This window comes from Trichomonas vaginalis, chromosome I (assembly GCF_026262505.1).
Source record: "Trichomonas vaginalis G3 chromosome I, whole genome shotgun sequence".
NCBI lineage: Eukaryota > Parabasalia > Trichomonadida > Trichomonadidae > Trichomonas > Trichomonas vaginalis.
Window position 1 is genome coordinate 8653832 of NC_067203.1, and position 22422 is coordinate 8676253.

Here is a 22422-nt window from a genome sequence, read left to right on the forward strand (position 1 = left end):
TGGATTGAATAAGAATCTTTGAGTGGAATTTCTCAAGAAATCGATTTCAATCCATCCTGGTGATCATTCATGCGCATTAATTAACCAAAGCATATGATAAGATTTATTCAGTCAATAAATAATTAATTACTTTGATGCCGGGCAAAGCTGTTGAACAATCCATGGATGAGAACGAACTTGAGAAAGTGGCATGCTCTTAGCTGGATCCTTCTGGAGGAAAAGTAATATCAAATCGCGAGCTAGAGGTGTAACAAATGATGGAAATTTTTTGACTAATCATATTTTTTTTAAGAAAGACTAGCTTTTTCCATGAGTTACGACATATCTAACATCAAAGAGATGTTAGATAGCAACCCCCCTGGTAGTGAAGAATACACTAGACTGACAAATCACATAATTTGTAATCCTCTCCCTTTGTTGGAGCAACTTAACAATTTTGGAGATTATAGTAACAAAAATCTTGCAGAATTTATCATCACAATACTATTTCACATTTTCATTAATAATACCCATACTGAGATAAAATATGTTGAAATATTCAATCAGATAGTTGAAAAGCAACAAGGAACACTTAGCAAAACAATATTAGCATACATTTACATTATAGTAGGCGATTTTTCAACCATAATTCAACAAAAAAACTTTTCTCAATTGAATCAGATATTACAGATATTAATATCAAACTATAATAAATATCAAGGCAGGATCATTGATATTATCAATGAATTTTACGAACAATTAAAGAATAATTTAACGAAATTCGAGGAAGAAGGAACCATAAATGACCATCTCACTCTCATCTATGCACAACTTATCAATTTACATATTCTCCCTCAACTTGATGATTTTGTAGATAACATAGCTACAAATTTCGAACTACTTTCAGCTTCATGCAGCGCAATACCAATTATTAAGTTACTTACATCTTTAATTGATTACAGAAATCAAAGCCTATTAGAACTCATTGGACAAGAAAAATATCTTGAAAAATATTTGTTTTTGACTGGAGATGAACAATTATTACTTGCATCAGCACGTTTGATGAATTCTGCTTATAAAGTTTCATTAATATCAGAAAATGAATATGAAATTATACTTAATTATCTGGATTGTGAATTTATTTCTGTTTCACAAGAATCATTAATTTACATCAATCATTGCATCAACCAGGCAACAAATCCTTTAAGTCTGGAAGTATTCGATCATATTTTCATTAGAGCTGTAGAATATATTAACACAAACGAAATTCTTTATGATACAAAAGAATATAGATTTTACATTCAAACATTAGTTAATTTTTATCGCAAACAAATTAAGTTTCTAGGTTTCGATGAAGAACATTTTAATTTCCAATTAAACTCTTTGGAGTGTGCTAAAATAACTGTTTTTTACTCAATGGTAGCCGAGTTAATTCGTTATAATGATGTTCCTCTAATTCTTGACTATTTTAATTTGTATCAATTTGATGGAGAAATAAATAGTTTTCATTATCGATACAGCTATTTCAAAATGATTAATGCAGCATTGATGCACAAACAACATTTCTTAACACCTGAATTTCTTGGAGATGTTTTTAACATATTGTTTAAGTATTATTCTGTATATGATCTCGAATTTATCAAACAAAAATTAGGAAATTTGATTTATTCTATGGCATTAAATTACGCCAGATCATCAATTACAATTACTTTATCAACAGAAACTTATGAATCAATCTTACAAAAAAAGCCAAATAGTTCTGATATTGTTAAAGCTTTAGCACTTCTTTTGTTCGCATTTCATGATGCTAATGATAGTCAAGTAGAAGCACACTGGAAATATATTCATAATGTTAAATACGTTTTCGATCAAATTATTCCGGAAATGCAGCCATTTTTTATCATGAAATTGGATCCAAAGTTGATACAATTGACAAGTCAATCAACAGAACCCACTGATTTGGATCAAGAGTTGAATCAATTGACAAGTCAATCAACAGAACTCATTAATTCAATCAACGATAAAATATTAACTTCACTTGATAATTTGAATTATATTCAATGTTTGCCATTTTTGAAGAATAACTTAGAAATATTTAAAGGATTATATAATGACCGACAACTTTCTGACGTCCTTGGACCATATGTAACTGCTTTGGTTTCTTTTGTACAGCTTTATAAACCATTTTCACAACCTTGGTATGAAGACTTCATCATTATTTACATGACAAAAAGAATTCCTTTCATGCAAAATATCAAATTCACTGTGAAAACTAATCTAGAAGTTCGACAAATTTTAGAGGTTTTACATGAAATTTACCAATTAATATCTTCTCTTAATATTTCACACTTCAATATTCCTCGTCAAAATCAAATTTACAATTTTCTTCCAGTAATTAACGAGTTCTTGAGAGTTCTTTTAATAAAATATAATGATTGCTGTGAGATTTTGGAGTTATGTATCAAAATTGTTACAGAAACAGATGAAGTTCAAATGCTTCCTTACACGTTTTCATTCTTATTCGCTCCTGATTTTGATATATTCCTTCCAAAATACACAAAATTAATTAATGAAGTTGTTATCCCATGCCATTCTTCATTAAAAGAAAAAGATAAAGATGAAGATGAAGGTAAAGATGAAGATGAAGATAAAGATAAAGTTACATTTCGTGGTATTTGGGATTCATTTTTAAGGTCAATTTCATGTCCATTAAACGTATTTAGTTTAAATGATCTCGGTAGTGATTTTAATGCTTATGTTGATTTTTGTAGAAAATTAGATGGACAGAGATTACGCAATCCATATAGTTTAATTGAATAAAATGTATAATTTATTTTTGCTTCTAATACCAAAGAATGTTTGAGTTGAAGTAATCGATGTTTAGATAATTATACACATCTGACATTTTGCGATAAAGAAATATAATGCATATTTAAGAAAAACTCCGTCGTCATTAAAGTTTCTAATGAAATTAATTAATATGAGTTGTTGTAGCACTCTCTCAGCAAGCATTGAGGGAATTCATGTTCAGACTGGAAATGATCAATGAAAATGAAGTCACAGCTCTCGACTAGCTATCTTACGTTCTCAATTTGAGTAGGAAATGAAAGATTATTCATAAATTATGTCATCATGAATGAATAAAGTTTAAGATATAATCTATGTGCCTGACCTTTTTGTTATTCAAAATATTATTGTTGTATGTGATTTCAGCATTTTCAAATGTTTATTATTTGATCAAGCGATTATTTAATCAAGAGATTTTTGTTTGAGGAATGAAAATTTTAGAAATTTATATTTGATAAATGATTAATATTTTGATTTTTATTTATATATTCGAAGGCAAAATCAACAAAAACACATTATTTTAGGCTAAAAAGTGTCGATGTCAAAACCGTCTGGTCCGGCCTTTTCGAATGCAAGACGTAAAGCTCTTTGGAAAGTATTCCTACGACGACGTCGACTTCAGCCAGCTTGACCCAGCCCTCGTTGACTACATCTCAGTCCACGAGAAGCAGCATGTTATGGTTCCACACACAGCTGGTCGCTATGTTCACAAGCGCTTCCAGAAAGTTTCATGCCCACTTGTTGAGCGTCTTTGCAACCACCTCATGTCACGTGGCCGCAACACCGGCAAGAAGCTCCTTGCTATCCGCATTGTTGAGCACGCTTTTGATATCATTGCTCTCTCTACAGGCCAGAACCCAATTGTCACATTTGTCAAGGGTGTTCAGTACTGCGGTGCTCGCGAAGACTCCACACGTATTGGTGTTGGTGGTACAGTCCGTCGCCAAGCATGCGATGTCTCTCCACTCCGCCGCATTGATCAGGCTCTCTCCTTGATCACAGAAGGTGTTCGTAAGGCAGCCTTCCGCTCCTCCCGCAACATTGCCGAGTGCCTTGCCGACGAGCTCATTGCCGCCTCAAACAACGACCAGACATCATACGCCTGCCGCAAGAAAGACGAACTTGAGCGCATTGCCAAGTCCAACCGTTAAAGTTTCTTTTTATATAAAATACATAAACTACAAAAATTTGATTTGTTCAAATTCTCGACGAATATATCCTTTAAATTTACAAACATCTTTCGAATTTCTCTTATGATAATATTTCTCAATTATTTAATAATTTTATGAAAAAAATCTTATTTAAGTTTATCTATCTATTTAGTTGAATAAGAGAAATAAGAAACTTATTATAGAATGAGATATCATATTTTTGTATCATTGTGAAAGAATCCAATATCAATCAATTTAAATTCAGTATTTGAGAAAACACTATTGATGGTAACGAGGTTGATATACATTAAAATAGAAGGAAAAAGTACAAAAACGTTTAATATAAATAAATTTATAAATATATAAAAAGCAATTTTAACGGTTGGACTTGGCAATGCGCTCAAGTTCGTCTTTCTTGCGGCAGGCGTATGATGTCTGGTCGTTGTTTGAGGCGGCAATGAGCTCGTCGGCAAGGCACTCGGCAATGTTGCGGGAGGAGCGGAAGGCTGCCTTACGAACACCTTCTGTGATCAAGGAGAGAGCCTGATCAATGCGGCGGAGTGGAGAGACATCGCATGCTTGGCGACGGACTGTACCACCAACACCAATACGTGTGGAGTCTTCGCGAGCACCGCAGTACTGAACACCCTTGACAAATGTGACAATTGGGTTCTGGCCTGTAGAGAGAGCAATGATATCAAAAGCGTGCTCAACAATGCGGATAGCAAGGAGCTTCTTGCCGGTGTTGCGGCCACGTGACATGAGGTGGTTGCAAAGACGCTCAACAAGTGGGCATGAAACTTTCTGGAAGCGCTTGTGAACATAGCGACCAGCTGTGTGTGGAACCATAACATGCTGCTTCTCGTGGACTGAGATGTAGTCAACGAGGGCTGGGTCAAGCTGGCTGAAGTCGACGTCGTCGTAGGAATACTTTCCAAAGAGCTTTACGTCTTGCATTCGAAAAGGCCGGACCAGACGGTTTTGACATCGACACTTTTTAGCCTAAAATAATGTGTTTTTGTTGATTTTGCCTTCGAATATATAAATAAAAATCAAAATATTAATCATTTATCAAATATAAATTTCTAAAATTTTCATTCCTCAAACAAAAATCTCTTGATTAAATAATCGCTTGATCAAATAATAAACATTTGAAAATGCTGAAATCACATACAACAATAATATTTTGAATAACAAAAAGGTCAGGCACATAGATTATATCTTAAACTTTATTCATTCATGATGACCAAACTCTTGATATGTGCTTCTGCATTCGCTGATAGAAAAATCATCTCAATAGCAATAAATCATCGCCTATAATGTAATACCAAAGGCATAGTTCAATATAAAATATAAAAATGGCACTTTTTCATCTAAATTTCAAAGTTTTATTGATGTTTTCTCCGGCGGGGGAGAAGCAGAAAAAGAAACTACCCGTAATAAAACGCTTCGCTCCCGTCCTATCAAGCCATATTGATCTTACACCTTCTGCAGCGCCAGTGTTAGAAGCATATATCGATGATAATTCCTCAGCTTCATCTAAAGGAAGTAAAAAGGCAATAGCACCGAAAAGCAAATTGTATGAACCGACGCTGGGCACTAGTGTTTCATTCGAATTGCTTCCACATTCACAAAATTATAATGATCGTCGAAAAAATCCGCCCGGTGATATGGTCAATGATTTAGAAATACCGATTATTAGCATATCAAAATCTCATCCAATTACACCGAATACTTCTACAAAGTTTAAATTAACAGATTTTATAAAAAGTGCGCCCGACGGTGCCGCTCTTCTTATCCCTGATGGGATATATGAAGAAAATATCGTACTTAAGAAACGAATTAACTTAGTTTCCAATGGCAAAACGGAAATCCGATCTCAGCCAGGTAAAAATAAGAGTACTATTATAATAAAGGGACCAAATATATCATTATCAGGCATTACTATATCCTCAAATGATAATTCTGCCATTACTGTCGAATATGGATCAGTTTTAATTGAAAATTGCAAACTAATTTCCAACGAACAACCAAGTATTACAATTTTACCCGAAATGTATGCATCTATAGTCAATTGTGATATTACATCCAAGTCAATTGGCATCTTTAGTCAAGATGGAATCATAGAATCACAAAATACAACAATTCATGATACAACTGATGATGGAATACTCCTATCAGGAGCTTCCGTTGCAAAATTTAATAATTGCAGTATTCTAAATGGAGGAAAAAATGGAATTTCATCAAATAATTCTTCCAGATTTATAATTGATGGCTGCAAAATACAATCATGTGCCTTACATGGCATAAACATCACTGCTGCATGCCTCTGCTCCATTATTATTCAAACTTCCATCACAGAATGCGGTCAATCTTGTATTTCTGCTTCTCTTCTATCAACTCCCAAAATTATAGGGTGTAAATTGGCAGATTGTTATGGTCCTGCTGTAATTCTTAACGACGGAGTTGGTTGTACAATGAGAAATAATTCAATTGAGCATTGCGGAGGGATTGCGTCCGTAATCATCCAATGTAATGCTTCCCTGCATAGCTCAGGTGATAAATATTCTAAAACAGGCCCAATAGCGATCCTTGCTGCTGAAAATTCGAAAATTGAATTGAATCAAATAAATTTTTCGAATATAAAAGGGACCGCAATCTCATTATCGCATGCCACACAAGCTATAATTGATGATTCATCATTCTCACATATCTCAAAATACGGAATAATCTCAAATCTTTCAGAAATTTCAAATTTGAATGTGAAATGTTCGAAATTCAAAGACTGCCAAATTGGTCTTTGTTTTTTGGGATCAAAGCTGAATTCTAACGTGACGATAAGCTCCTGCAGCTTCAATTCATCGAGATTAAGTGGGATTCAGCTTCTTTGTTGCTCAGGAGAGGTAAAAATTGAAAAATGCAATATTAAGAAAAATCATGAGTGTGGGATCTTGTTGCAAGAGAGTACAAATGTCAATATATCAAATACTGATATATCTGGTAACTTTTTTTCGGGTATTGAGTCCTCAAAATCAAATATAAAATTTGAGATAGGAAAAATATCTGGAAATGCTATGGGTGGATGCTGTCTTAGACATGGCAGCACCATGAATATGAAGAAAATCGAGTTCTTGAAGAATGGAGTCTCAAGTTTGTCACTTGAGTCGAAATCTTCTTCGATTGCTGAAGAAACAATTTTCAAACAGACCAATGGCTATGCGTGTTCGATAGTTAGGCATAGCTTGTTAACTTTGAATGGCTGCCACGTTGAAAATCATAAAGATGTCGCTGTTCAAATAGAAGGTCGCAATTCAAAGCTTGTTTTTGATAACACGACTTTATCAGAGAATGGTATTGCTCTTATAGCTTCGGATTCTTCGCAAGTTACGATCAAAAACACTTTATTTGAAAATAATAATCTCCACGCAGAAGTAAGAGACAATGCATCGCTGAAAGCACAATTCACAAAATTTGCAGGTGCTAAAGGACCACTTGGAATTCACTCAATCTCTGGATCTACAATTTATTTACAATCTTGCAGTTTGAACCAGAATATGGGTGTTGCTCTTGCATGTGCTTCTTCTGCAGCAATAGTTACATCTGCTTTCATTTCAAATTCGATTTGCGGCTTTGTTTTGTATTCTCCACAAGCTTTGGTCGAAGTTGAAGGCGGAAGTATAGAGAAAAATGGAGAAGTAGGAGTATGCATCTACGATGGAACAATAAAGATGCAGAGAAGTGTTGTACAAGACCATCAATGCGCTGGAATCGTTGTTGCACAGAAGGCGAAAGCAATTATAGGAGAAATCCAATTTACAAACAATGGTCTGATGAATATAAATCGTGAATGATTTTATTTTGTTTAATTTTTTATAATAAATTGTTTTGTATTCTGTTTTATTTTTACATATTTCATTTGCAAATAGTTTTTTTGCAATGATTATGTATATATTGGCTCTTTATTCCTTATAATTTAAGTTCTGATTTTTCTAAAATTTTTCTAAAATTTAAAAAATGATATTAAAAAATTACTTTTATGATTAATATTGATGAATTTATGTTATTTTTAATTTACAGATGAGGCATAAAATATGCAAAAATATGTTTTCAACACAATTTAACTATGAAAACATAATTTTTTTAGTGATATTTAATTTTTCTTTGATTTTCATGATTGAAATGATTTTGCTTCTTTCATTCTATTATTATAATATCAGTTTTTAACAGGCATTTCTTTAGTATTCATTAAAATTCATGTCGTTGCAAGAAGCAAATGGACGTCTTTTAGAAGCTCGAGCAAAGCAGAGAGAACTCAAAAGAAAAATCGCAGAGAAAAAACGCGAGAAAGAGACATATGACGAAAATACTTTGAAAAAGTTCCAAGCAATCAAAAATAATATTGCAAATGCAAAATTGAGTTCTAAAAATACAGTTCTTCAAAACCAAATGAATACCAAGATTACAGAACTTGCAAATTTAACTTCAACTTTAGATCAACTTAATAAAAAATGTGAAAAACAAGAAATCGAAAATAGAAACAAATTAAACGCTTCTAAAGCAACTATACAGTATTACAAAGATAGTATTACAAATGATCAATCAAATGCACAAAGTTATATCAATGAAATTGAACAATTAAAGCAAGATTGTTCAAAATTACAAAATGATATCGAAACAACAAATTCTAAAATAGAAATTGCACAAAATGAATACGAGGAGGCAAAAAATTCTTATGAACAGGCATATATTAAATTAGAAAAAAGAAAATACTCATTTAATGTTATTAAGAGCATTATTGGAGCAAAAAAGGACTCTATTAAGAATCTAGAAGAAACAATGAGCCAAATTTCGCAAGAAAGCAGCTTAACTAATCGAGATAACAGACAAAAATTTGCAAATGCAGAAAAAAGACTTAAATTAATTCAAGAAGAAAAAACCTCAACAGAAAAAGATGTAAAAAATCTACAAAACCTTAGAGAAGATTTAGAAAATGACTTACAGATTTCATCTTCTCAATTAAATAGAGTTTCATTGCTGTTATCGAATTATTTAGCCGAAATCAAAGCTTCTAGTAACATGGAACAATGAAATTTCTTGTTTTGAAATTTATTTCATAATAAAAAATTGTTTGTTATTATTAGTTAACCATGACTTCTTTTCAGTTCGAAATTCTGATTCGAGGAACGTAAATGAATGATATACACATAAGGCAAGGAGAAAAGATTTATCGCACCAAATGCTATCTGGTGCTCATAGATAATTAATACTTAAAACAAGATTCTAGGCGATTGTCAATTTTACTTTCAGAGTTCATTGCCAGCTCACCGAAACCGAAAGCAATCTTCAAGAAGGTAAATGCATTCATCGAGAAGAAATCACCTACTCTGAAAGAATTCCTCGAAAATAGAGGCTACCTTTCAATTAATAGAACATACGCTAACCAATGATTAAAAGATTTCAATAATCAATTTTTTTGACTCCTAAGTTTTGTATCCCAATATTCTAAAGTAAAAAGTTAATATTTTGGTTGGAAAAAAGTTATCAAAGATATTATATGAGATTAAGTCAGAATATGGTAAGCGCACGCTTAATAAAGCAAAGATAGACTTTCAAAATTATACTAGAGAAAATAATGAAGAAATTAAAGTTCTTCAAGACTAACTCATTTTTCGAGAAGGAATCACTTGCTTTGAATAAGTTCCTTAAAAGTATGGACTATCTTTAAGCTGCATAACTTCGCAAATTATGATTCTCTTGAAAGAATTTTTGAGAACATACATCAACAATCCGATGGGGTAAACATTGTTAATATTGAGTTAACACTCATATATTTAAAAACAAAAATATTAAATTTCGAAACAAATTGTTTGTAATAAAATTTTTTATACAAAGATGATTTGTGAAACGTCCTTGGCGGATGAAGTAGCAGCTGTTGAAGAAGTTTCATTGAAGATAGAATCGCTTAAAAGCTCGTTTATTTGTATTCTTTGGCTTGGTGGCGTAAGGCATTTCTTAATTAAATCGACAGCAGCCTGGTTTTTAACGAGGTTGAGTGATTCTGGTAATTTATATTCTGTTAATGCATCAAACAACTCGATTGGTGTACGATATTCTGAATAAGCGGTCTCACGAGTCAAAAGCTCTAATAAACAAATACCAAGAGACCAAATATCATTGCACTGAGCAATGGTGCCTTTCAATCTCTCTGGAGCTGTATATGAATCAATATCAAGAGCTTGATTTGAAACCGAGCGAAGTGATAAAGTTGAAATAGGCAATGTTAGTTTGAGATTTGATGGTGTGGAACGGAAATATACATTATTCAACGAAACTTCTCCATGTGTAATCTTCATTGGTGAATTATGTAAAGCTTGAACAGCTGTTGCTAAGGATTTAAACCAACGAATGATCGTTTTATCTGATGGTGGAGCAACAAGCTGTCTGATGTGTGTTGCTAAAGAAGGAGAGTCTGCGGCTTCTGTAACAACAATAAATTGTGGTGGTTTTACGGTCTGTGAAACATCTAATATATTCATTAAGTATGGAGAGTTGATTTTCTTTGCTTCACATAACTGATAGAACGCTTTGGTTTGGTCTTCTTGGGTTAAATTATCATTTAAACATGTGTACCAGTATATTTGAACACAAAGTTCTGTGTCAAGACCAACACTACATACAATGTCATGCTGACTTGACCGAACTTGTGCGAGTTTTGTAAAACGCTGCTGCTTAGTTGAAGTTTCGGTCATTAGTTCAAAAAGTGACAATCCTAATTGTTCATTTGGAAAATTCGAGAGAAAATTCAATAGACTTTGTTGCCAACCTGGAATATTATTGCTCATTGGAGTATATAGCTATTTCAAAGCAAATTTCCTATTCTTTCTTTGACATAACTTTCAATATTGCTTGATATTGATATTCAGTTAGAAAACTATTCAACATACACTAACAACTTTAAAATAAATTAATTGACACGCCTCAATGAAGAAATATAAAGTTATCATTAACTGATCAAATAATTGCAAATAATATAATCTTGAAATAAGGGTTTACTAAACTATCAATTCCACACTTGGACATCCATATTTTTTATAGGGTAAGAGTAAATGTTAAATCAAATTGGAAAAAGGATTTAAGGAAAGCATGTTCTTTTATTGATACTGACAATATGAAATGAATAATTTCGTTATCTGATAGTATAATAACGCTGGTATATATATTCTGCATTCATCTGATATTTCCATCAATAAATTTCTTTAATAAAGATATCTAAATAAGTTTATTTAAACTTAAATGTACCATATATCAAAGTGGTCACATTCTTTCTTCATGAATTGGAGTTTTATCTTTGTCAATCTAATTGACCTTATCAAACAATGAAAATATGATTAAATCAAGCACTAGATTTTGCTTCCATAGATGGAAAAGTAATGAGTTTATTAATTTATAAATAAAATAAAGTAAAGTTTATTCGTATATTTAAATTTATTCTTCGACTTCGACTTGATAGTGAACTTTATCACGGGCAAGGATTGAATGAACAAAGAAGAGGGCTATAAGAACGATGCATAATGCAAGGTAAATTCCTGTGAATGTAACATGTGTGTTATTGTCGTGGTTGTTTGGATTTTCGCCTTCAACAGAAACAACAAAGCTAACTTGGCCTTGTGTTGGGTTATAGACACCAAAATTAACTAAACCGAGATCAGAATCAACTTTATATGTTTTCTGATTTACCTTATCTGCTAATTTAATAAGTGCATCTGTTTTAGCATCTGGGCATTCAAGGCCTTTGCCAACATGAAGTTGTAATGAAGAGTTTGAGTAAAGACGGAATGTTAAAGTATCTTTGTTGAGGTTATGTGTTGTATAAAAGTATGTCCATTCGTTAGATGTGGACTCTTCTCGAATACTGAATGTTAGAGCTTCTGCCGTTGGGCATTTAACATAAGAGGCAACGTTATGGATGAGTAATCCTAACATTTGACGATAATTCCAAAAAAGGTGACAAAAATTTACATAGTGTCAGATGATTAAGATCAATAGACATGACCAATTTCAGAATCTAACAAATATATTACATCAATTTCATACAGATCAGACTGGCTTTGCCAACAAAATTCACATTTCTGAGTTGAGTGATCCATTAACTAAGCAAAAAACCATGTGAACTTTTACTCATATACTTTTGCTTTATAATTACAAGAGGATTTCTGAATTATTATCATTGATTAATTTTTCAATTTTATACCGTCTGAAATACAAGCTTGTTCACAAAGAATCATACTTTAAAACCATATTTGTCTTAGTTGCATAAGTGCGAAAGCATCATCTAAATAAATTTTCAAAATTTCCAAATCAAGCACAAAAATTATTAAAACATGATTGAAATGTCTTCTATTTAAAATCAGATCATGCATGCAACAAAGAAAAAACAAATTCATATTAGATTCAAAACCAAATCATGCTTTCTGCATGTTACAACGAGATATTGAGTTCATAAAGCCAAAAGGCACAAATTCTGATCACCGAACCTATAACCATTCTCGATCGGCAAACCCAAATTTTAGCTAAAAGTGACAGGGGAAAAAACGTTTAGTATTAAAAAAAAGACCGATGAGAGCTTCGTTCGAAATATAGAGGGAACTGAGAATGCGCAACCATTCTCAGGGAATATTGGATGCTATTCCCGTTCCCTCTGTATGGAAAATTGAGGTTTTCAAAGGGAGTTAAAATAATATCAAATTTATACTAATTTACTTCAAAATACAAAAGTATTTGACAGCTAAAATTAGTTACTTTAGCAAGCCTATCAATACCCTTTTACGATTATTGCTACTTTTTCGAAATAAAATAAATTTATTATCAAAAACCTTTTTTTTCTTAGTAAAAATAAACGAAATTTTTTACCTTATGAACTTTTGATGGAAATATGCAAATTTAAAATAATAAAGAAAGCCGCGAGCGAAGCGATCGGCTTAGTTCGAAGATTTTGATTCAAATCTTTGCTGATCTGTAATTCGCGGAAGCCGCGAGCGAATCGAGCGGCTTAGGTCTAAGATTTTGATTCAAATCTTTGCTTATATTCCTTAAATTCTTTATGAAACTCGCAACAGTTCCATAAAAAATTTTAAATTCTAAACTGTCGAAATTACCGATCGGTAATCACACCCTTCACGGGTGTGTCACTTTTTACATGCGTGTCACTTTTAGCTAAAATTACCCCTACTCATTCTCGATCATTGTTAGATTGTGCCACTTTTATTTCCAAGTTATGACAAACAAAATCAAAGATTCGAATGCTTCTGATTTTCTGAATTGTTGCTGGCTTGTCAGACTTCCAACATGGGCCGTAAATTTAGGTAAAACAATCGGAAGCGCTTTTGACGTTGTGAATATCACACTTTCTTTTGAATTAGCAATTATGGTTACAAAGCTATCTGATTTTAAATACAAAGAACAACTCTTAGAACGATTCTATGAGGTTCACCACCTTATTATCGTCCCAATGTGCACTATCGTTGGATTATATTTAATTTTCAAACAAAGAAGGCCATGCTTCGACTGTGAAAAGGGATGCCCAATCGGAACTCTTTATGGAATGCCATCAGGTGATGCTTTATATGGAGCTGTGATTGGTTGTTACGCTTCAAAAAAGAATTTATTGATCGGAATTATTACCATGCTCTCTGTATGTTTTTCGAGAGTATCTAAAGGTTACCATTCTGTTTTACAAACAATTGTTGGCGCCTCAATTGGAATTTCAATTTATTTCATTCAAATTTACGCAGGATATAAATTCGAGATATTCAACTGGCTTATTGCGCTTTTCTTACCTTTACAGGCCCTTTTTGATAAGAATTTAAAGATTGCAACACCAAAGAAATTTGATAATCTCCATGCATGGCTCTTTTTCGATATTTCTACTCTTTTATTTGATTTCTTACTTTGCCCACCTGAGGCTTATAACTTATTTGCAAATGTTCCAATTACAATACCAGCATCCATCTATTACTTCACTGTATTCTTATCTTCAACATTTGCACTTTACACCATTGAGAAAGGCATCTCACTCTCTCTTGTTTAATCCCAAATCCTCCATTATATTAATTAAATTTGTTCTTTCTTCAAAATTTATCTCTTAGATTTATCTTTTGTTGCATGCTAAGTTCGGTCAACGATAGAAATTGAGTGGAAATTAATCGTCGAGGAAGTACGATTATGTAAAGTAAAAAATGTTGTGGGATTTTTAATATTATATATTATTTTATAATAAAATTTTTTTGAGTCATTTTAAGAAGCACATATAATTTTTTGAATTTAAAAATTAAAGTAGTGTCAAACGAATTTATCACTTAATTTAATACTCAGATTTCTTAAAATTAATGAAAAAAAGGTTTTCTGAGAACTTTTGAGAATGGTTTTCAAATTCCATTATTGAAAATATATAGGTATTGTATGAAATTCAAACTCTATATTTATTAAAATTCTAAATTTTTAATAAAATAACTTTTCAGAGGAATATGATTTTGAATGGTTGATTAATAAGTATAAAAATGTCTACGATTTTAAGGAGGGAATTGTTCCTTATGAGGTATACATCATAACTATATACCTCATAAGGAACAATTCCCTCTTGATAGCTGGGAAACTTTCTCTGAATAACTTATCATTTGGAGAAAGTTCCCCAGCTATCTATTAGGAACTAAAGGCTATGAGGCACTAATATATAATCAGTGCCTCATAGACTTTAGTTTCCTATTAAAAACGAGAAAACTTGTTCGAAATGATAAACAATTTCGAACAAGTTTTCTCATTTTAAGGATACCCTTACATTGCGTAGTTAGAAAGAGAATATGATATTGTCATGATTGCTAAAGTTTTAGGCTCCAGAAATGAATATACATCAAACTGAAACAATTGATAAATTGAATGAACTTTTGAGAGGTTCTCAAATAAAAAAAATTATCTAATTTTTTACAATATTACTATTATTTTATCCACATATGTATATATAGTAATTTGAGAAAACTTTTAGGAAAAAATAAGTTTAATAAAAATCTGAATTTTACTTGTTGTGGGATTGTTATTAATTGACACTCCAGACGTATTACTAATAGTTATGCGTATGCAATTAAAGTATTTCTGATGGACAAAATGTGAGATTTATATCAGATAATTCATTTCTACTATTAAGTTATTCATTTATGAGTTTGCACTTATTCGCACTAAATAAATAACTATTAAAAATTGTTTTAATTAATTGACACCATATAATAGAGTGAATTTTGTTTGATCAAACAACAATAGATGATAGATATAAAGCCAAGAAACTTGCTATTAATATGCTCTACTTGCTATTTCAATGTAAGGATGATATTTTCTAAATGTTTCGTTCAGATAACTTAGATATATTAGTCAAAATTTGAAATTTTAATAGCACATATATTAAAAATAATTATTATTCATAAAAGATTAATGAAATAGTAAAAAAAATCAATCAAATTATAAAAATACAACATTTAGAAGAATTCTTATTATCCTTCAAAAAGTCAGTATTTCTGCTGTAATTTTCTACAACATTGTAGTTATTGCACTTTGTCTATGGATTTGTATATATGTTATATATAAATTATATATCTAAACTGCCCATAAGTGCAATTTTTATATAAATTGTTTATTTCTTTAACAATTTCATATGAAATATGCTTTTTTAAGCGTATCAAAGCTGTGTTCTTAATGTGCATGGATATATCAAGAAAAATGTCGAAAAAAAAGTGAATTCACAAATTCACTGAATTTTCACCGTTTTTTGAATTTTGCTACAGCACTAATATTAAATAATACTAAAATCTTCTGTCTTTGTAAAAGAATAAATTCTGACAAAAAGTGCTCGTTTAAATTTAATGATCATCTGTATGACTAAGTAGTAAAAAGTGTTTATGACCAAAAAAGGGTTACATGCTTAGTCTATTTTTCTGACAGGATACTCTAGATTTACATGATCTCTATTTCATATCTCCGTTTTTAGATTCTTCGACAGATTTTATGATAGAAAACCAAGATTAACAAATTTCCGGCATGTTAATGAAGAAATCTACAGCTACCCTCAATATTATTTCAATAATTAGTATCGTTTCTCTTACAATTTATTTTTTTCTCAATAATTTAACAAGAAATAACAATACACACTTGGTTTTACGTATAAAAGCTAAGTGTCGAACTTAATCAACTTTACTTACTTAGCAAATGAATATTTTTGTGGTTGCGAGTTCTGAATGCTGAAGTTTTAGATTTCTCTATAAATGATATCATTGCACTTATAATGTTGTTCCAGCCTATCGCATAAATCATAGAAAATCCAAAAAAAAAAATAATATAAAGAAAATTCATGTCATGAAGTTCAAAAAATACCGTGTAACATTAAAATTTGTTATGCATAATACATTTTAGCTATTATTGATTTTTTTTTAATTTTCGAGAAATTGAATGGTGAGTCCGATAGAGAAATTTTTAAAAATCCTAGTGCCTCATAGAAGTAATTTCCCTCGTCTCCCATACTTCCAAATGTATGCATATGACATAAACTTTTATGCATTACACAAGTGGCCAATAATATCTATAGAGTAAAAAATTAGAAATTTAATTTTTTTATATGATAGTTATATTTCAGATTTGCGAGCGTAACTTTTTTCTCCATGGCATACTTGTTTTAAGAGCAAATGATCAAAATCGTCCTTCAATTATTGAAGGAGCTGATATCTTTTGAAAATTGAATTGAAAGGGTATTCAATTTTCAAATTTCCTCTCAATTTTGGAAACATATCAACTCTATGAATTAACAATTATGTGCCTTCACAGTTTATCAGTCATATAAGGTGCTTATAAAGAAAAAAGTTACGCTCGCAAAATATGTTTTTATATAGATTTCACATAAAATAATTATGTAATTTCTAAAAAGAATATTTTTGTTCTTGAATATTAAAGTGTATTGTAGTTTAAAAAGTTTTAAATATGTTGCTAAAATTTCAGGTTTATAGCTCATGTCTAGCATGACTTCTTCGTATGCGCAAAAAATCTGACACGTAAGGGTATCCTTAAGGAGGAAATTGTTCCTTATGAGGTATACATCATAACTATATACCTCATAAGGAACAATTCCCTCTTGATATCCTGGATATTTTTGAATATATTTTTTTAATTAAAGTTCTCAAAAGTATTATCAAAAGTGATTTTTTAAAAATATCTCCAATTAATTAACTAATTAAAAGTATTATATTTTTAAAATTAAATAGTTTTTCAATTTTTTTGAAGGAATTGAGATACTTCCCACGACAATAAAATTGAGAGGTTTACATTATGACTGATCTTAGCATGCAACATCTTTTACATATTTTCTTTATAAATAACCATGATTTTTAAAATAATTTAATAGAGTTAATCCAAAATTCGTTATTTTCATTACAACCATATGAAATACTTAAATCTATAAGCTGAAAACATGATATTTAATAAGAACAAGTAAAAGTAATTATACAAGAATACTGGAATTACTCATAATTTTTCGAATATTGGAAACATTTTCAAAAAGCGAAGATTTTATATTTATAGCATGGTCTTGTTCAAGTTTGGACTTTTCTGTTAAGTATTTAATTCTCCTTCTTAGATCTTTGACTGTTAAACCATCATCAACAACAAATCCACCAAATTCGAAAACTTTTGGATTACTACATAGCAACTTATGCTTAGATAAAAGTTTAGATATGTTTGTATTAAGATTCGGCAATTCACTTTTGTGTTGAATTATTCCCAATTCAATAAGATCTTTTATTGTATCATCACTTCTCGGTTTATTATTTTTATAATAAGCATAAATCGTTTTATACATAGAATTAAGCACTTCGAGTTCAGGTAATGAAGAATCCTTTTTCTTGAGCTGCACATTTTCCTCCATCAGGTTATTTGCCTTTTTATCTAAAATTTCGAAGGTTACAGCCCCTTTTTGCTTGATTTCTTTGATTTCCTGGGAAGTTTTTGTTTCTAAATCTTTGTAATAACGATATGCTTGTTGCACAGATTCAAGTGTAGCGCTAACATTATCCAATTCGACAAGAACGTGAGTTATGCGAACTCTGTTGGGGCTCTGTAATATACGAGGAGGCAAATTCATAAAATAACAATTAGAAAACTCGTAAATTGAAAAAAATTCAATCATTATAGAGCAAATAAACGGGACAAACATTTTAATCAGATTATATAAAAAAGGTACATTCACTATTTTTGACAAAATTTTAAATTTTCATGGGGTTGTAAATCTTATAATAACTAGATGAATAAGGAATGAATCCCAGTATAATGTGCATCATTATATTAAACACTATATGTAAGGCTAATGATTCTATTAACACTTATGAAGATCTATAGTATTTGAGCAGATAAATTTGATAATTTCCAAAACTCTTATATTTCAAAATTAAAGTGTGCGAATGCATTTAAATGAGAGCAAAAAGAGATTGATGCTGTTAAAACTAGGTGTGAATTTGCAATTATTTCGCATCACAAGAACTACCCAGTAAATTCGGCTATCTTTCTTTGCAATTATTCTCCATTATACATATAATATAATATAATGGTTAGGGTTTGAAGAAAAGTTACTAGAGAATTATTGACTTTTGAAATAATGCAGAATTTTACTTGAAGAAATCATTAATTTATGAGTTCCAAATTGCTAAGCATTACGAAGGATCATTAAATTTGCTACAATTAAATACACTTATTGCAGAATTAAGATTTTTGAAATTAAAAGTTTGAAATATTGCCTTTTTGAATAAAAATTTAAATTTTATTATATAATCATGATAATATCTTATAGAAATTAAAAGAAAATATTTTAAACCATTCAAATATTTTGAATGTTTTATCAATTTAAAATATTAAAAGATAGCTTGATTTTATCATCATTAGTTGTTATCAAAGTTTTCTTCTTTTGATGAACAACAGTAAATGATTTGTTAATTACTTGTCTTCCTTTTTCGCAGCAAAATCGAAAGTTATATGATGATAATCTTGCTGTCAATTTTGAAACTCTCTGATTTACAAGTAAGCATTCCTTTGGAAAAGCAGTCCTATTCTGTTTTCAAGATATTTTAAAGCCTCCATTTCATACAATGCGCAGATCTATTCGAAATTGCAAGAACTCTCAAGAAAAATGCAGCAGCAAAGAAGATTCCATAGTTTCTAGCATCAAAAATTTACAACCTTAATACAACAGTTAAAGAGAAGCTCGAAAAGAAAATATTTAACCATAAAGCTGGAAACCATTCGATATCTACTATTGGATCTAATAAAAAGTTAATTATAACATATTTAACATGCTATTTGTTGACTTTGTTCCATTATATTACCATATATATCTTTTTGAAATCTAAAATATTTTTACGATTTTAACCATGTGTTGTTGAAACCATATATCAATCTTAGCTAAAGTATAGTTTATGAGTCTGTCACCAACTAATGTATGAATTTTCAAAAATGTCAAATATGTTCATTTTTTCTGTAGATTCAGCCATAATTTCACGTTGTTATACTAGTCAACTATTAATTAATATTTTTATCGATTTAAATATATGATGAGATGCTTAGTTCTCCTGGAAATCGATTTTTAATCGCAATTTTAACTTTCCAAAAAAAATTCAAAAATAAAAATCCCTCTCAATTTTCGAAGTTTTCTAACTCGCCAAATCTATAGCCAAATTTTTTTGGAACGTATAAACATTGTTAGGCAGTATATAGGGATGCTATTTATCCTATTTTCATCCCATTTTACTGTTATCGCCTAGTGAATGTACCTTTTATAAAAAGCACGTTTGTTAACCTTTTACAACATTTTTGTTATAGACCGAAAATAGATTTTTTCGGTTTTCTCTTCAAATAATTGAAAGAATGATACTATTATAGGTTTATTATATTATATAGCATATAATCATGCTATAGCCGAAAATTATAAGTTTTGAGAAGATTGAATATAACACAAATAAATTTGAATGTAAGTTAAATTGCTTGTTGTTTTTAATAGCTATTTAATGAGAAATCCAATATTGCAAAATTCAAATTGAATGATTGAAAGAACAGAAAAAGTCATTCTTTTCAATTTCGAATATGTTTCATTGTATTTATAATTATATGGCAAATAAGATATTTAAACTTGATTTTTGAAGGAAAATTCACAAAATTGAATAAATTCAAATAATTTTTATTCAAAAATAAACTAGTTATTTGAGTTTCATACTTATTATCTATTCAAACTACAAAGTTTGTAATTTAAAATATTTTGTGAGATCAGATTGAATTAATTCAAGGTTCTTTTCAATTAATATTAATGACCATATTTCGCATTTTCGAACATTCTAGACCAAATATATAAAAATGGGAGACGAATGTTAAATTTGCTAGACATGGGGGAGTTGTTTACCGAGTTTTAGCTCTTATCTCTAACAAAAAATTAATTTTTAAAAAAATGACCGAATACGTTTCACAGCGAGAAAAAAATAAAAGGCAAGATAGAATTTTCTAGACATAAAGAAGTTGTTTACCGAGTTTTAGCTCTTATCTCTAACAAAAAATTAATTTTTAAAAAAATGACCGAATACGTTTCACAGCGAGAAAAAAATAAAAGGCAAGATAGAATTTTCTAGACATAAAGAAGTTGTTTACCGAGTTTTAGCTCTTATCTCTAACAAAAAATTAATTTTTAAAAAAATGACCGAATACGTTTCACAGCGAGAAAAAAATAAAAGGCAAGATAGAATTTTCTAGACATAAAGAAGTTGTTTACCGAGTTTTAGCTCTTATCTCTAACAAAAAATTAATTTTTAAAAAAATGACCGAATACGTTTCACAGCGAGAAAAAAATAAAAGGCAAGATAGAATTTTCTAGACATAAAGAAGTTGTTTACCGAGTTTTAGCTCTTATCTCTAACAAAAAATTAATTTTTAAAAAAATGACCGAATACGTTTCACAGCGAAAAAAATAAAAGGCAAGATAGAATTTTCTAGACATAAAGAAGTTGTTTACCGAGTTTTAGCTCTTATCTCTAACAAAAAATTAATTTTTAAAAAAATGACCGAATACGTTTCACAGCGAGAAAAAAATAAAAGGCAAGATAGAATTTTCTAGACATAAAGAAGTTGTTTACCGAGTTTTAGCTCTTATCTCTAACAAAAAATTAATTTTTAAAAAAATGACCGAATACGTTTCACAGCGAGAAAAAAATAAAAGGCAAGATAGAATTTTCTAGACATAAAGAAGTTGTTTACCGAGTTTTAGCTCTTATCTCTAACAAAAAATTAATTTTTAAAAAAATGACCGAATACGTTTCACAGCGAGAAAAAATAAAACTGTACACTGATTTTAATTTTCATTTCCAGTCACTTTACTTATTATTTTTTCTTTTTTTCATTTTAATTATAAATTATTTCATAATACTTTTATTTACGTTACCATTTTCTTTATTCTTTTGAATTCCATACTAGACACTTATAGAATATTTTGATTGTTAACGTACTTCATTAGAATGAATCCTTACAAAGGGTATGTCGATCGAATTTACCTAATTGGTATTTCCAATCAGATTGAAGAAGGTAAAATGATATGGAAAGAAGCTTGCACTTATGTTCCCATCGCCCCAACCCTTCAATCAAATGATTTCAAATATTTAGATGTTTCAAAATCTTTTTTACAAAATCAATTTAGCTTACAGAATATCCCATTGCCTAAAGGCAAGAAAGGTCGTAGGGTCAATCCCTACGACCAAATCAAAGCTCTTGCTGTGATACATGACCACTGGGCCTTTCCCTGTGGTCAAACAAAACAATGGAAACGTTTGAAATTACAACAAATTGATGTATCTTATAGAGAAGTACGCAGATACTTCAAAGAAAATCATTTCACCAAGACGCGATTAGAGCATGCCGGGCCAGAAACAGCAGTAAGATATTGGGCGCTTTCACCCAATCTTATCTGGCACGCAGATGTTCATTATTTTAGGGGTGTTCGTGGCCAGTATATTTATGGCATAATCGACGATTTTAGCCGCAAAGTCCTAGCGTGTATACAAATACCAGATATGCTGGCAGCAACGACAGCGAACGTTGCGGCTTCCGCCTTCATTGAATTTGGCGCCCCTTATTGTTTCTGGACCGACAACGGTTCAGAAAATAGGGGCGCCTTTCAAGATCTACTTGATCTTTGGGGCGTCCAATGGCGGCATACAGACTCTCATTCTCCCTACCAAAATGGGAAGATTGAGAGATTCTGGCCGACATTGGAGCGCTGCCAAAGCATTCAGGCTATTCCTGCCTTTATTTGGGAGTACAATAATAACACACCGCATGAAGATCTCCCAATTAATCCATTAACTGGAACAAATTACACGCCAAATCAAAT

At 30.7% G+C, this 22422-nt stretch overlaps 9 protein-coding genes across 9 annotated transcripts, besides 5 other annotated features; 5 read left to right on the forward strand and 4 right to left on the reverse strand.

Moving 5' to 3' along the window:
• Window positions 1-300: 300 nt before the first annotated feature.
• Window positions 301-2826, forward strand: TVAGG3_0953370 (uncharacterized protein; the record flags this gene model as incomplete). The annotated part of the gene is made up of 1 exon (XM_001581583.1): window positions 310-2799. The coding sequence occupies one exon, from the start codon at window positions 310-312 to the stop codon at window positions 2797-2799; it is 2490 nt and encodes an 829-aa protein (XP_001581633.1).
• A 561-nt stretch (window positions 2827-3387) lies between these two features.
• Window positions 3388-4069, forward strand: TVAGG3_0953380 (Chain F 40s Ribosomal Protein S5-b; the record flags this gene model as incomplete). The annotated part of the gene is made up of 1 exon (XM_001581584.2): window positions 3396-3977. One exon carries the CDS (start codon window positions 3396-3398, stop codon window positions 3975-3977), a length of 582 nt encoding a protein of 193 aa, XP_001581634.1.
• A 254-nt stretch (window positions 4070-4323) lies between these two features.
• On the reverse strand, window positions 4324-4956 carry TVAGG3_0953390 (Chain F 40s Ribosomal Protein S5-b; the record flags this gene model as incomplete). The annotated part of the gene is made up of 1 exon (XM_001581585.2): window positions 4353-4934. One exon carries the CDS (start codon window positions 4932-4934, stop codon window positions 4353-4355), a length of 582 nt encoding a protein of 193 aa, XP_001581635.1.
• A 406-nt stretch (window positions 4957-5362) lies between these two features.
• On the forward strand, window positions 5363-7907 carry TVAGG3_0953400 (pectin lyase-like family; the record flags this gene model as incomplete). The annotated part of the gene is made up of 1 exon (XM_001581586.1): window positions 5372-7828. The coding sequence occupies one exon, from the start codon at window positions 5372-5374 to the stop codon at window positions 7826-7828; it is 2457 nt and encodes an 818-aa protein (XP_001581636.1).
• Window positions 7908-8231: 324 nt separating this feature from the next.
• On the forward strand, window positions 8232-9463 carry TVAGG3_0953410 (uncharacterized protein; the record flags this gene model as incomplete). Its single annotated transcript, XM_001581587.1, has 1 exon — window positions 8232-9065. One exon carries the CDS (start codon window positions 8232-8234, stop codon window positions 9063-9065), a length of 834 nt encoding a protein of 277 aa, XP_001581637.1.
• Window positions 9464-9828: 365 nt separating this feature from the next.
• TVAGG3_0953420 (protein serine/threonine kinase protein) lies at window positions 9829-10728 on the reverse strand (the record flags this gene model as incomplete). Its single annotated transcript, XM_001581588.1, has 1 exon — window positions 9860-10726. The coding sequence occupies one exon, from the start codon at window positions 10724-10726 to the stop codon at window positions 9860-9862; it is 867 nt and encodes a 288-aa protein (XP_001581638.1).
• A 693-nt stretch (window positions 10729-11421) lies between these two features.
• Window positions 11422-11963, reverse strand: TVAGG3_0953430 (uncharacterized protein; the record flags this gene model as incomplete). Its single annotated transcript, XM_001581589.2, has 1 exon — window positions 11463-11960. One exon carries the CDS (start codon window positions 11958-11960, stop codon window positions 11463-11465), a length of 498 nt encoding a protein of 165 aa, XP_001581639.1.
• A 566-nt stretch (window positions 11964-12529) lies between these two features.
• Window positions 12530-13208: a mobile genetic element.
• A 277-nt stretch (window positions 13209-13485) lies between these two features.
• TVAGG3_0953450 (PAP2 superfamily) lies at window positions 13486-14064 on the forward strand (the record flags this gene model as incomplete). The annotated part of the gene is made up of 1 exon (XM_001581590.1): window positions 13486-14064. One exon carries the CDS (start codon window positions 13486-13488, stop codon window positions 14062-14064), a length of 579 nt encoding a protein of 192 aa, XP_001581640.1.
• A 489-nt stretch (window positions 14065-14553) lies between these two features.
• Window positions 14554-14666: a mobile genetic element.
• A 2685-nt stretch (window positions 14667-17351) lies between these two features.
• Window positions 17352-18147, reverse strand: TVAGG3_0953470 (histidine kinase-like ATPase family; the record flags this gene model as incomplete). Its single annotated transcript, XM_001581591.1, has 1 exon — window positions 17509-18147. The coding sequence occupies one exon, from the start codon at window positions 18145-18147 to the stop codon at window positions 17509-17511; it is 639 nt and encodes a 212-aa protein (XP_001581641.1).
• An 85-nt stretch (window positions 18148-18232) lies between these two features.
• Window positions 18233-19837: a mobile genetic element.
• Window positions 19838-19868: 31 nt separating this feature from the next.
• Window positions 19869-20706: a mobile genetic element.
• Window positions 20707-21550: 844 nt separating this feature from the next.
• Window positions 21551-22422: part of a mobile genetic element that runs on past the window's edge.